At 38.7% G+C, this 13058-nt stretch overlaps 1 protein-coding gene across 2 annotated transcripts in view; it reads left to right on the top strand.

Annotated features, from left to right (window-relative positions):
• GPRIN3 (GPRIN family member 3) overlaps positions 1–12632 on the top strand; it is a 72661-nt gene extending 60029 nt beyond the window's left edge. For both annotated transcript variants that reach the window (XM_045183740.3, XM_053923057.1), the window contains exon 2: positions 1861–12632. In XM_045183740.3, the coding sequence (XP_045039675.2) occupies positions 1978–4311 (2334 nt within the window). In that variant the 5' untranslated portion in view covers positions 1861–1977 and the 3' untranslated portion in view covers positions 4312–12632. The remainder of the gene's footprint in view (positions 1–1860) is intronic.
• Positions 12633–13058: the final 426 nt, after the last annotated feature.

Here is a 13058-nt window from a genome sequence, read left to right as displayed (position 1 = left end):
TTAATTAAGGGTCCAGAAAGATTAAGTGATTAGCATGAAGTCACAGAGTCTATGAAAAATAGAGGTAATACCAAAACACAGTCGTTCACTGATTTTTTCTCTTAAAAATGTTTATACATAAAGGCACAGAAATAAATTTTTAGATACGCCTTTTTAAAGTCAGAATTTTCCCAACTTTGGGTCCCTCCGTCCCGCTTTCCCTGTCTCCAACTCATCACACTCCCTCCATTTAGTACCTAACATGTCTTCTTCCAAATATTTTTAGTATTTACATAATCATATACAAACATGTCTGAACACACACACAACATATACATATGTAATGTTTTGAGTCATTGCTTTCCAAAAATAAAAACATATATACTCTTTTCTGTACCTTACTTTTCACATTTAACCACTCCTTGGGGAAATCTCTCTCAAGTGAAAAGTTACATCCTAATTAATGGTTTCCTTTAACAGTTGCATAATGTTCTACAGTAGAGATATGTCATGATTTTTTCTACCATTTCCCTATTCATGGAGATCAGTTTGTTTTTGGTTTGTGCCTCTACAAATAGTATCTCAATAAACATAGATATATACATATATGTTTACATACCATATATATGAGTGTGTGTGTGTATATATATTTGCTGGTATGTTTTTTTTCTATTTGGGATCACTGGGTCAAAAACCTGTGTATTTTTAGTCTTAAAAACTGAACTGCTTCACTAAGAAAGCTGTAACAACACATATTTATACCTACAACTTATAAAAATGCTTTCTTTAGCTAGGTCTCCCCAGGCTACAGTGTTATGACTCTTTAAAAAGTCTTTCCAAGTGCAATCATTGTAAAGTAAAATCTAATTGTTACATGTTTGCATTTTTTGACTACAAATGAATTTGAACATCTTTTATAAGCTTATAGAGTGTGTTGGAATCCTATCTTGCAGATTGCATTTTCATATTCTTTATCCGTTTTTGCAGTGAGACATCTTGTCTCCTTGTACATTTTTAAGAGTTTCTGCCATGTTATAGCTATTTTTGCTTGTCTCCTAAAGTTGCAAACTTTTTCCCCACACCTATTGTTTTTGTATATAGTATCCTTTGCCATGCAAAATTTTGAATTTTATTTACACACCCATGGTTATGTTTTTCTTACAGTTTCTCTATCTTCTGCCTTTCCAAAGGAAGCGTACCCTCCCTGTCCCTAGATTATATTTAGGGTTCCTAGGTTCTCCTACAGAATATTAATTAATTTATTTATTTATCTTTTTGTTTTCTATTTATTTATATTTTAATCTTTAATCCATCTAAATCCGTCTAGGGTTCATATTTGGAATTAGTATAAGATAAAAACCTAGTTTTCTTCCAGATGAATAAACAGTTTGCCAGATGAGTAAACAGTCCTTTACATTAAGTAATCCATCCTTTTGCCACTAAATTGAAGTGCCTTTCTTGTTATGTATCAAATACTCATTTACATATGGGTCTATTTCTTAATATTCTATTTCACATGTCTATTTAGGTCTATTTTTTTTAATGCTTATTGATTTGATCACAGTAGCTTTACAGGATTTTCTGAATCTGGTTAATCAGATTACACAAATGACTTGTAAGGTAGTTATGAATGCTTAGGTAAACAATTAAAAACCTATTTGCTAGACAGCAGTGAGATGCAAAAAGAAGCTGATTATCAGAATAATACCTGTATACTTAAAATATTTTTCCAAAACTTTACTTTCCAAGATCTATATATTTTTAAATGAACAAATTTGGGGAGAAAAGATTCAATGAATTTATGAGATCTACAAATGACAGGTGTGTTTTCAATTGCTAAATGCTGTGCCGTATTAATGCTGCTGTTTCCCTGATTCGCAGATCTGTCCTTTGGAGGAATCATCCATCCCTGACTGTGTCTTTGCTCTGAGCTACGACAGCTTCCCAGTGGGAGCGCTGCTCAGGGGAGAGCTCTGAGGTTCCGTGAAGAGAAATTCCATGGGGACTGTACCTGACCCTCTAAGATCAGCTAAAACTTCCCTGATCACAGCTTCTGGAAAAGAAGAGGGTCTAGGAGAGGTACAGGCTTCCTCACCTCAACCGCAACCAGCCCTCCTGTGTAAGAACACCAATGGCCTTCCCAGCAAGCCTACAGAACCAGACCTCAGTCCCAGAGCAGCATCTGGGGCCCTGATGCAGGCCTGTGAGCATGAGACCACCCAGACAGACATGTCTTCTCCTGGCATTTTCAATGAGGTAGAGAAAGCACCTCCCACACTCAACTCCCCTGGCAATACGCAGCTGCCAGGAAATAGCAAGCCCACAGCGCCAGCCCAGTATTCTACAGAAGTTAAGGATCTTATACACGCAGCATTTACAATGCCAGCCAGTCAGCACACGCACCAGGTCATCCCAGGTGACCAGCCCAATGCCAGCGCCTCGTCAGGATCTGAAGATACACTGGGGAAATCACAGAGAGCCTCAGATGGGGAGCAATCTGAGAAGTCAAGCTGCCCTGTGGGAGGCGCCTGTAGCAGCAGCAGAGATCAAGTGCCCTGTGATTTTCCCTCTCAAGAACCAATCCAGAGAATGGTACAAACTGCAAACCCAGAAGCCAGGGTGTTCCGTCATGCCTCCTCTCCTGTGGGCAGACCTAAAGGGGAAAGTCAGGGAGCCATTTTCGACTCAAAGACAAGGTCCTGTGAATCTCCAGCAGGAGAAGATGGACGTTCAGGGAACAAACAACCCTCTGCCACCACCTCAGACACCCAGGCCTTGACCTCTGTGACACCTCCACCATCCCACCTCACTAGCAAAGATTCAACATTTCCTCCAGGTTCAGAGAAGACACCTCCACCAGCACAGCATCAGGTGACAAGGTTCAAAGAAGCAAGTACAATGACCAACCAAGCTGAAGATGAGATCAAGGAAGTTCCCAACAGGGCTCAGCAAGATGCTGAGGTGCAGGCAGTGGTGAGTGTTGAGAGCAGATCCGTCTCCACCAGCCCCAGCATCCTCCCTGCATTCTTAAAGGAAATCCCTGCTCCTGAGTGTTTGGAACAAGAGCAGCTGCAGGTCATTTGCCACAGCAGCGGGAGCAACACATTGGAGCTGTCAGTCAACACCCTGGGCCCCCAGGAGTCCAGACAGCACCTTGGCATCATGCCAGAGGTGCACATCCAGGCAGCCACAGCTGTTTCCATGGCTTTCCAAAAGGGTAGTAAATTGGTGAGCCTACCAGGTGAGGTCTGCAATACCTCAGCAATCAATGTGGCATCCAGTAATGCTCAGGATACCTGCATAGAAGATGGGAGGCCAGCGAGGGCGGAGCCCACCTCTAAACAGCTTTCAGGTACTAATTCTAGCTCCCGGAGAGCTAGCCTCATTGACCAGATTTCTATCTGTGCAGGAAGTCAAGATGAAACCAGTCATGGATTTGGGAAATTTGAAACTAAGCCATCTGAGCTTGCCAGGAAAACCACAAATAACCACAAAACAACCCCAGATTGCAAACTCTCCGACTCCTGCGGCCCTGCCATCAAAACTGAGCAGTTAGGGAGCTCGGATCCCACTAATAAAGGAGATGCAGGAGAGAAGAAGCCTGCGTCTCTTCAGATAGCAAAAGAACCAGAATCTAGGGGCACGGATATTTTAGATGGGAGGGCAGAGACAGAGAACAAAAGCCTACTGCTCAATCCTAAATCTCAAGAAAGTGGAGGCACAGAGTCAGCTGCGCACCCCACACCCTCCCCAGTTAGAAATAGCCAGGAGGGCCCCCTGGAAGAAAATAGACAGACCAAGACAGCCACCAGCCTGAGCCTGCCGTCTGATTCCATGGGTGACTCTAGTCCTAGTTCGGGCAAGAGGACCCCTTCCCGCTCGGTCAAAGCCAGCCCACGCCGGGGCAGCCGGGTCAGCGAGTTTCTCAAGGAGCAAAAGTTAAACGTGACAGCGGCTGCCGCGCAGGTGGGCCTCACTCCGGGAGAGAAGAAGAAGCAGCTTAGCGCAGACTCCAAGCTGCTGCTGAAACAGTCCAAGCGGGTCAGGGACGTGGTGTGGGACGAGCAGGGCATGACCTGGGAAGTGTACGGCGCTTCCCTGGACCCGGAGTCCCTGGGCGTCGCCATCCAGAACCATTTACAGAGACAGATCCGGGAACACGAGAAATCAGCCAAAGCGCAAAGCAGCCAGACCCGGAGATCCATTTCCTCAGATACTTCTTCAAACAAAAAGCTCAAAGGCAGGCAGCACAGCGTTCTCCAGTCAATGCTGCAGAACTTCCGACGCCCCAACTGCTGCGTGCGTCCTGCCCCTTCCTCGGTGTTGGACTGAAAGGGAACGAGTGTGGGAACCCTTGAGTGCATTTGGGGTCGTCGTACGTGTCCGTCTAGGTCAAGGCTTCTTACCTTTTTCCTGAGAGACCTGGAAGAGAAAGCAAGTATTAACTGTAGGAAATTACTATTAAGAATTGTTGGGCCCTTTGATTAGAGATTCATAAATTAAAATATCATTTTCATATGACAGAAAGAACAAGAGGAAAGCAAGCTTCACTGAAATTTTATGACCTTTATTAAGAGGAAATAGATTCACTGGATTTTTTTAATATGCTGTTGCTTATAAAATCAGCATTATCATTATACATGTGTCATTTTGCATTCCTGACTCAATTTATCACACTATGGTATTTCCATTACAATCCTTGCTTTGTGTTAAAAATACCAAAAACACTATTAGCAAAACCACTGGCTGTCCTTTCTAGTCCTATTGCAGTAAGAATGCTGTCACTACACTAAATTTAAGTAGCTGATAAGAACTATGATGTAAAAAATTGAAACAAATTTGACTCATTCCTAGGCCAGACGACATTAAGTAAAAGCATTTAAATTCGTAAAATACCAAATATGAATTTATATTTGTAAGCATCTACAGATAATCAATTTTGTAAACCTTGTTATTCCTCTAAACAAATTTAAGGAAGTTCTATTAGGGAAATTAGCTATGCTGTTGAATATTAATAATGCCCACATAAAATATGAATTTATAGAGAGAGGTTTTCCAGCACTGAAGGCACGGTGCATCTTTGCGATTCTGACTAGATTAAATTCATGGTTCCTTACCCTAGAGGAAGTACATGTCACCAAATTCTTGAAAAGAATCGTCAAGTTATTGGTAATACTAAATTTTATGTTGTACAGGTGTTCTCCAAAGACATTCTACTGGCAATATTAACTGACAAATGCTCTTCCTTCTGTATTAAAGAAAAGGAAAGCTTCCTGAGTAACAAAAACAGTGTGTTTAACTGTAAACAGGATGCAGTTTGTGTTTTTCTTTTGATTTGTTTCAGTGGCTTCTAATAGAAAATGTAGTTAACAGCAAATAGAACACAAGCTTCCTTACAGTTTTTGTAAGTTAGATTAATATCATGTAAATGTTTTGGTTTTTAACCTTTAGCAAAAAGGTAACCTCTGCAAACTTACTGATTTTAAGAGAAATACTACCATATCTCATTCTTCAACCCCAATAAAAGAGAGGCCTTTACTAAAACACAGATGGAGCTTTGGTGCTTGAGAACATAGGCACCTGTCTGAGCTCAGCCCTCATGTGTCTGCAGAAATCGACCCTCTCTGTAGGACCCACAAGGGTCCTGCAAGGACAGCGCGGTAGGACGACCTGCAGTGGCTTGAGAATTGGCGTAGTGTGGAAGAGGGGAATGAGCTAGGGCTCCCGGATTCGTTGTAGGGACAACACTGCTCACCACCTTGCACTTAGAAAATCAGATTGCCTTCTCTAAACTCATTCCCCTGGATGAGACAGATGGCCATGTGGCCTCTCTCCGGAGACTCATAAATGCCACTTTTACATGAAAATGGAAAATCTCTGTTTTGGCTTTTTTTTTTCATTTTTTCTTTTGCAGATGCTGAATATATGGGGGAAATCTGAACTTTAACACCACAAGCTACATGGGGCGAACCTAAATAAATTAGTAATAATCTTGATTTCCTTCAAAACGATTGGACTATATATGAGAGCTGCCTGACTTGGCCATGGCCCCAGCATTCTCAGGGCCTGGGAAGGGTGCTTAGCAGTGGTTGTACTTGGAACTCATAATGAATTTTCCAGTGATACATTTTTCAGTTTCTCACCAATCGGCCTCCGTTAAGAATACTGTCTAAAGTAGAAATTACCATCAAATTAGAAATCAAATTTCTATTAATGATTAGAGATTTGGTCTAAACCCCTCTTTTGGCCTTAAATATCCATTTACAGTAATGTTCATTTCACTTCCTTTGGAAATGCCCTTTCCAGGATGTAATCTCACTCACTGGCTGTGTTCCCTCACACGTTGGCACACGTGCTGTTTGTACACAGAGAAACACCCTGTGTACACAGTGGCAGCTGTCAACAGCACCCACTCCAGCTGGGTGGGCCCCAGGTGATCCTCTGCTGCGAAGTAGCTAGAACAGGCTGTTCCTGCATTAAAATAAGAGAAAAGGAAGAATTTAGCATCTGGTAATAATATTTATTTTCATGAGTTACTTGTAGTAACCACATGATTTATAAATAGTTAAATGAGGCAAAGGCCTAAAAGAGTCGTAGGCATTTGTTGCACATTAAATAAATTTAAAATTAAATTAATTAAAACTAAATTTGGTGTTTTAGTTTTGCCTCTCATAGTAAAATTTAATGTTTGATGTGGTAACTTTAAATGGGGTTTGTTTTTCATTTTTGGTGCTGGAACTGACCTTTACCTCTTAATCTTTATTTTCTTAATTTTTTAATTTTTACTTCTGCCACGCTCTAGAGATTGTCAAAAAATACTACAAAAGCTTTCTTGTTTTGTTTCTTATCGGATCTCATAGAAGGAAGACTTTTAAAAACAGTAACAGAAGTAGATTCTCAAATAGACAAATTAGACAGGAGCCTGTTCAAGACACCCATGGGTTACATCATGACTCCCTAAGTACGCTCATAAAACACCTGGATTGGAAAATCCGCCTCCACGTTGCTCCGCGACACAGCGCAGACATTCAGGACAGGGTGTCCTTAGGCTCACTCAGACGGGGCTGCAGGGCAGTTTCAGCGACGGACTCTTTGAACTTGTTCTGCTTCCTTACCTGCACGGCGCACATTGGGTTGAAAGTTGTCTGTTTTTGTCCTTGAATTATTTGGGGTGTGTTTTAGTTCTTTTCAATGCATTTTAGTTGTTGAAATAAATGAAGGAAATGTTTTATTAATTAAATAAGTATTAAATATTAACTAAAAAATGGAGAAGGGTTAGAACATAGTGTCTGGAAGATAATAAAACATTCAAAATGTTAAGATGCTGTCCAGCTTACCCAGTGAATACTAGAATTTCTAGTTTACATATTGATTTTTCTATTTTTATGATGACAAGAAAACGTCATCCCTTCAGCTGCCATGTGTTTATCTCCAGTGCTTTTCTAATTATGTCTTTCTGGATTACTGGTTTTAGTGCAAACACCCGCTACTTTACATGTAGTAAGATCCTAAGTAACCTCTGTGTGTTTTGGACCAGTGGCATAAGCTGAACATTTTGTTAGGTCAAAGTTAACTAGAAACCTTTTTGTTTGCATCTAAAATGAAATAGTTATAAAATATATGAGTATGATTTCTGACCTTGAAAGTTCAGCCATATTGAATATTATTTTATTTTTTGTGGTGTTTAATCTTTAGGATTATATGATACTCATCATTTCAGATACCAGTGTTCTCCATGTTATAGGTTAAATATCAAAATTTGAATAAATTGGAATGAATATGCATGTGAAACATATACCCGAGAGCTTGAATTTTGGCACCAAATCCTTAATAGGATTAAGCTTGACGTCTTAAAATAGAAAGCTGAAGAGGAATTCCTGTCATTCTGGGAATACTTGTACATACCACATGAAGGATATACTATGATGTGACTTTAAAATTTGTTTACAGAGGATACATGTGAGTATGCTGTTAATGTAATTTGTTTGGCCTTTGCTATATCCACTCTGTTACTGTTTTACTGCCTAAATGTGAGAAATTGTCTTCACTTCTTCCAACATATTGTGCAAGTATTAAAAAATTTGTCCATTTCTAGTACCATATAATTCACCATATCCTCTGTCTACTTTTTAAGAATCAGTATAAAGAAAAACAATGCATTAGAATAAGGTTTGCATATATGTAAATGTGTTTTACCGGAAATTGATCACTTGTAGTCTTCTGTAGGCCTCTGCCTGTCTGATTTACTAATCATCTACAATGCTGCCACGGAGAAGATGCTGCTTTCTCTCTCCTGCTTTGTCCTAAATGGTATTTGAGAGATGAGGCCTGTGAATTTCCCTTCGTGATAAAAATACAGTGAACTCAGCAACGTATTGGATACATGAGTAGACCATCTTGGCCCCACCCTTGTTTGTCTACACAGGAAATCAGAAGTCTTTTTCGTGTTTACTATGTTATACTCATTTCTGAGCATTTGTTTCCTATTAGCAACATTCCTTGTGCCTGGCCCTTTCAGTTGAATCTCTCCAACTGTCGGTCAGCTGCTGCCACTTGGCATATAACAAGTGATATGCTGAATCTCCTGTCCATCCTTCCGAAACTGGCCGAGTAATTATAAGTGTCATCTGTGTGGACACATGGGCTTAAGGATGTCTACAAAATTTCAGACATTTTTGCAAAAGGGGAAAAAATAGTCTTGTAAATATTGAAACAGATTTCCATGAACTTTATCCCAGTCCCAGAAAAAAATTCTCCTTGGCTACAGAAATCAAATAAACTTGATTTGCAGTGACCAAGGACAGAAATGAAATGGATGAAGGTGGAAAAATTCTGTCTCACAAGTAATCAGTGACATCTGCCAGAGGTCATTACAACTACTTTTAACTGTGAACATTCACCAGCTAACCTACTCACTTGCCACAACCAGATAACCTCTCTGAGTAATCCAATACATCTGTATATGTATGTCAGTAGAAATAACAAACTACCCTGAAAAATTACTGTTGGGTCTTAGGTAATCCAGGTGATGATAATTTTAAAGGACATTTAAATAACCATGGGCCTTGGTGAAATGACTGTGGAGGCCAGAATGGTGCAACAAGATGTTATTTACAAATCGTTTGGGTTTTTTTGTTTTGTTTTGTTTTGTTTAAGTTCCAGCTATCTCAGATAGTAATCACCAGAATAAAGACTGTTGAATATGAAATCAAAGCCAAGCAATAATGTGCCAAAAGAGGCAGTTATACCAGCAAGTGCACCTACTATGGGCACGCCACTGCATAATTATGGCCACTCCATAAATACTGACTGGAACCCACAGGTTAAAATAAGTAAAGGCATCATTTCTCCTTTCTTGTTGGAAAAGCTTGTTACAAGTTTCATAAAGACGCTCAGCACTAGTGAGCATTATTAGGGGTGTGGCTAACAGCCAAGAGAGAAAAGGAGTCCAAAGTCTCGCTAGCTTAACACTCAAGACAGCTCCAGCCGAAAACTTTGTTGAAGTGGAGAAGTTAAACACATGGCAATTACTCTTCCTGGATGCTTGCATGTAGAAAAGCAATGAACTCTGCCTGGAGGATTACCAGCCTCAGCTATGAAAAAATGGATTCCCAAATGTCAAATAACTAAAACATGAGTACTCGTATCAAAAGGGGCCCCATATAATGCCCTACAGAAAGAAAATGATGGTCTAGATGGGCGTTTCTAAATACTCACTCTTCATCAAGTATCTTTTGGGGTTCAAGCTCAAAGTCTACTGGCTGCAAAACAGTAGGAATAAAAGTCACATGATCTCGACTTTAGAAAAAGGTACTGATGATCATCCAGCATGCTAATTATTACGAAGAGAGATACACAAATGATGTAAATGTGTTAAAGAGAATTAAATGGGAGAGAAATGCCAACTTCTTTTTTGATTTCTTAAGATGTGGGAATGTCATCCACTTATTTCTGGGGTAAAAATTATAGCTTGCTTTTTGACGTTGCTGTTAGCATTACTATTTGTTACTTTAAAAATTAAATTGTCTATTCTTTAGAAAAACTTTTAAGCAGTTACACAATTTTTTTCTGATTCATATCATTGCTTTTAATATTACATAAAGGCTATGTAGAGAGCAAACTATATTGAATGCATAGAAAGAGCTTGCCCAGGTTTATCAGTGTCTTTTAATGATTTTAGATTAGATTCCTTAGCATTTATTTTAACTGCATCTTTGAGGAAATTATTTTTTTACATTGTTTTCCATCATATCTTAAAATGATGTTGGTAAACCAGGAGATTGCAGTATTGTAGTCATGCTCCTGAATCCCTACAGGAGAGGATAGACTAATTCTTGTTTTAAGGGCATCTTGAGATATCTTTACTGAGGTTAAGAAAGGTCAATGGGGCCTGAAAACTCAAGAAAGAAATATACTAACAATTACTAAATTTCTAAATGTATTTATCTCTGCTGTAGTAATATTTGTAAACAACATGTTGTGCATAATACTGTAGCTGGTTGTGGTATGTCAATACATTCTGTGGTGTGTACGGTCTGTGAGTGGTTGTTTTTCTATTTTTATGTGTAGAAAAAATAACATGCTGTATTCCACTTTAAGGCCAAGTTCTGTCATAAGGTAGCCACATGTACAAAAGTGAATAAAGCCAGCAAAAGTGTGCATGTGTATTCAGTAACAGTCCTTTTCTTTTTGAAGGTCAGAAAGGGCTGTTGGGTTTTTTTAATCCTCTTCAAGAGTAGATAACTTAATTATCACAAAGGCTGAATATAGTAATCAGTACCTTGGCATGTTACTAAATATGCCAGGGCTAATTAACCATGCCATTAGTCACAGGTAAGGTCAGTTCTTTGACCACTGGGATGATTTACATTCCTCACACATCTTCTCTGTGTTAAGTGTGTGACTAGGATGTACATACTCTGGGTGTGATTGTGTACATACCTCGTATGAATTTTCTCAATCCTCAAAGCAGCTATAGGAAAACAGGAAGAAGAAACAGTTGTTCAAAAGCCTCAAAAGGGCTAATCAATGTGTATCTTCATTTTCTACACATAAAAATGTATACATAACATACTGTAAATAGCTTATCCACATGTACATGCACACAAATGCATTTTATTCATACTGGTATATTTATGTAAATCACCAAACGACTAATTGAAAACTGCATTTTTCTATGACTGTTCTGCTTCACACATATTAGTATTGGGTCAGAGGCTCTCTGTTAAATGGTGTTATTCCCTGGTAGCCGATTTGGAAAATTAGGAAGGCTCAGCAGGGCCGCAAAGATCATAGTTAGCATCTTCCTGGAGCACATACTATACCCAAAGGGTTAATGTTTCTTTAAGCACCTAATTTTATATGTGCAAGTGACAAACACTGGGGAAACCAATTATGTTTTGTAGATCCTATTTGTACATTTATTAATGTTTATTTGCACAGGCTGATAAAAGCCCTATATTTTTTAGAGGTATATCCCTAGATTTCAAGAGCATTTAATCACATGAAATGAAAAATGATTGTCTCTTGAGATCAGCAAAACAGTGTTTAGCCATACCAAAGAGAAGTCCAGAGTAAAAAATTTGTTTTAATTACAGACGATGTTGGTAGGATAATGAAATATAAGCAAATATGGGTTTCTTAAGGCTGACTCAAATTAACTACTATTATTGACAACAGGTGATACTGTATGGACTCAATGACAAGATTGGAGTCATTAACCAGCAAAGGTTCAACACTGGACAACATTTTTCAACTTACCATGATTTCAATCTGTGAATGGATGTTGTTTGAGTTTCTCTCATTTCTTCTGAAAGGAAATACACTATTAGGATCAAGTCTGACCTGGTTCCTAACCTAATATGATTTGACCCCAATTCCTTGACACAAATGTATGTTGGCTGGGTATAAGGTTGAAGATATGAATGGAAATACCAGAAATTCCCATTAATAGGGAATTCTGTATGGCAAAGTGCAAATATAACCACTTCTCAGTAGAAAGTTAATGATACCATTTAATATATATTCATGTTTTAGAGAATGATGTGCCATCTTTATGTCTTAGATAAAAATGAAAGGTTAACCAACCATAAGAACACTACGGTTAACAATTATAGCTGACTGTGTTTTTTAACTACTAAACGCATTCTTGTTTATAAGAGCAGCATACCTGAAATCTTGATGTTTGTCATTATTTACTGTTGCTTACAAGATAAATTTATATAATTATTTTGGACAATGTATATTAACTTAAGTGCCCCCCCCAAAGTTATAGCTGTCAATGTGAGAGTCGCTTATATTTGTAAATACTCAGCAAAGACAAAAAGTGTAGTGGAAGTTAAATTACTGAAGAAATAGTAATACCACAAGGAAGTTCCATTTATGAATATATCAATATTAGAATCTAAAATTATGTCTTCACGATGTCTACATACAAAGGTCATAAAATGGTTTACTCAAGAAAGTCCCCAATCTTCCAGAAATTGACCTACCAATTAAATTTTATTTCCTAGGAAAAAGAAATGTTATGATTTACATAAGGATAGATCAAGACTTTGGAATTATATAGATGAATGAACAAAATTCAATTATGGTTTACCCTTGAGAAAATTTTAAATATGATTTTTGCATTTCATTTTCATAATAAACATAATATAGATTAAAACTTTCTGTCTTTGTTTTTTTGGTGTTATTGTTATTGCTTTTGCCATTGTCGTTGTAATTCTTCTTTTAGCTCTAGACGTTTAGAATCAGTTGATTTTCGGGGTGGCACACTTCTGCTAGGAATCTGCAGTGGAGCTGAAAGTATTTTACAATGAAAGTAGAACTTCCAAAGAAGTAACAATACCTGTAGGTCATCAGAAACAATGGTTTTTCCTGCTCTTGATGGCAGAGCAGTGTGCGTGTGTGTTTGTATACATACTTCTGCTCTGCTTGGTGAGAGTGATGAGGGCTTGGTGTGCATGAAAATGCAAGACGGGATAAGGGGATGGGGCCATCAGCTCTTGTGATGGCATGGACCACCTGTATTCAAGCTTACATTGTCCCATGTCTGGGCTTAGCTGCCTCTTTTCCAGGAA

The sequence above is a fragment of the Desmodus rotundus genome, chromosome 4 (assembly GCF_022682495.2).
Source record: "Desmodus rotundus isolate HL8 chromosome 4, HLdesRot8A.1, whole genome shotgun sequence".
NCBI lineage: Eukaryota > Metazoa > Chordata > Mammalia > Chiroptera > Phyllostomidae > Desmodus > Desmodus rotundus.
This window is presented reverse-complemented; position numbering and strand designations above follow the sequence as displayed.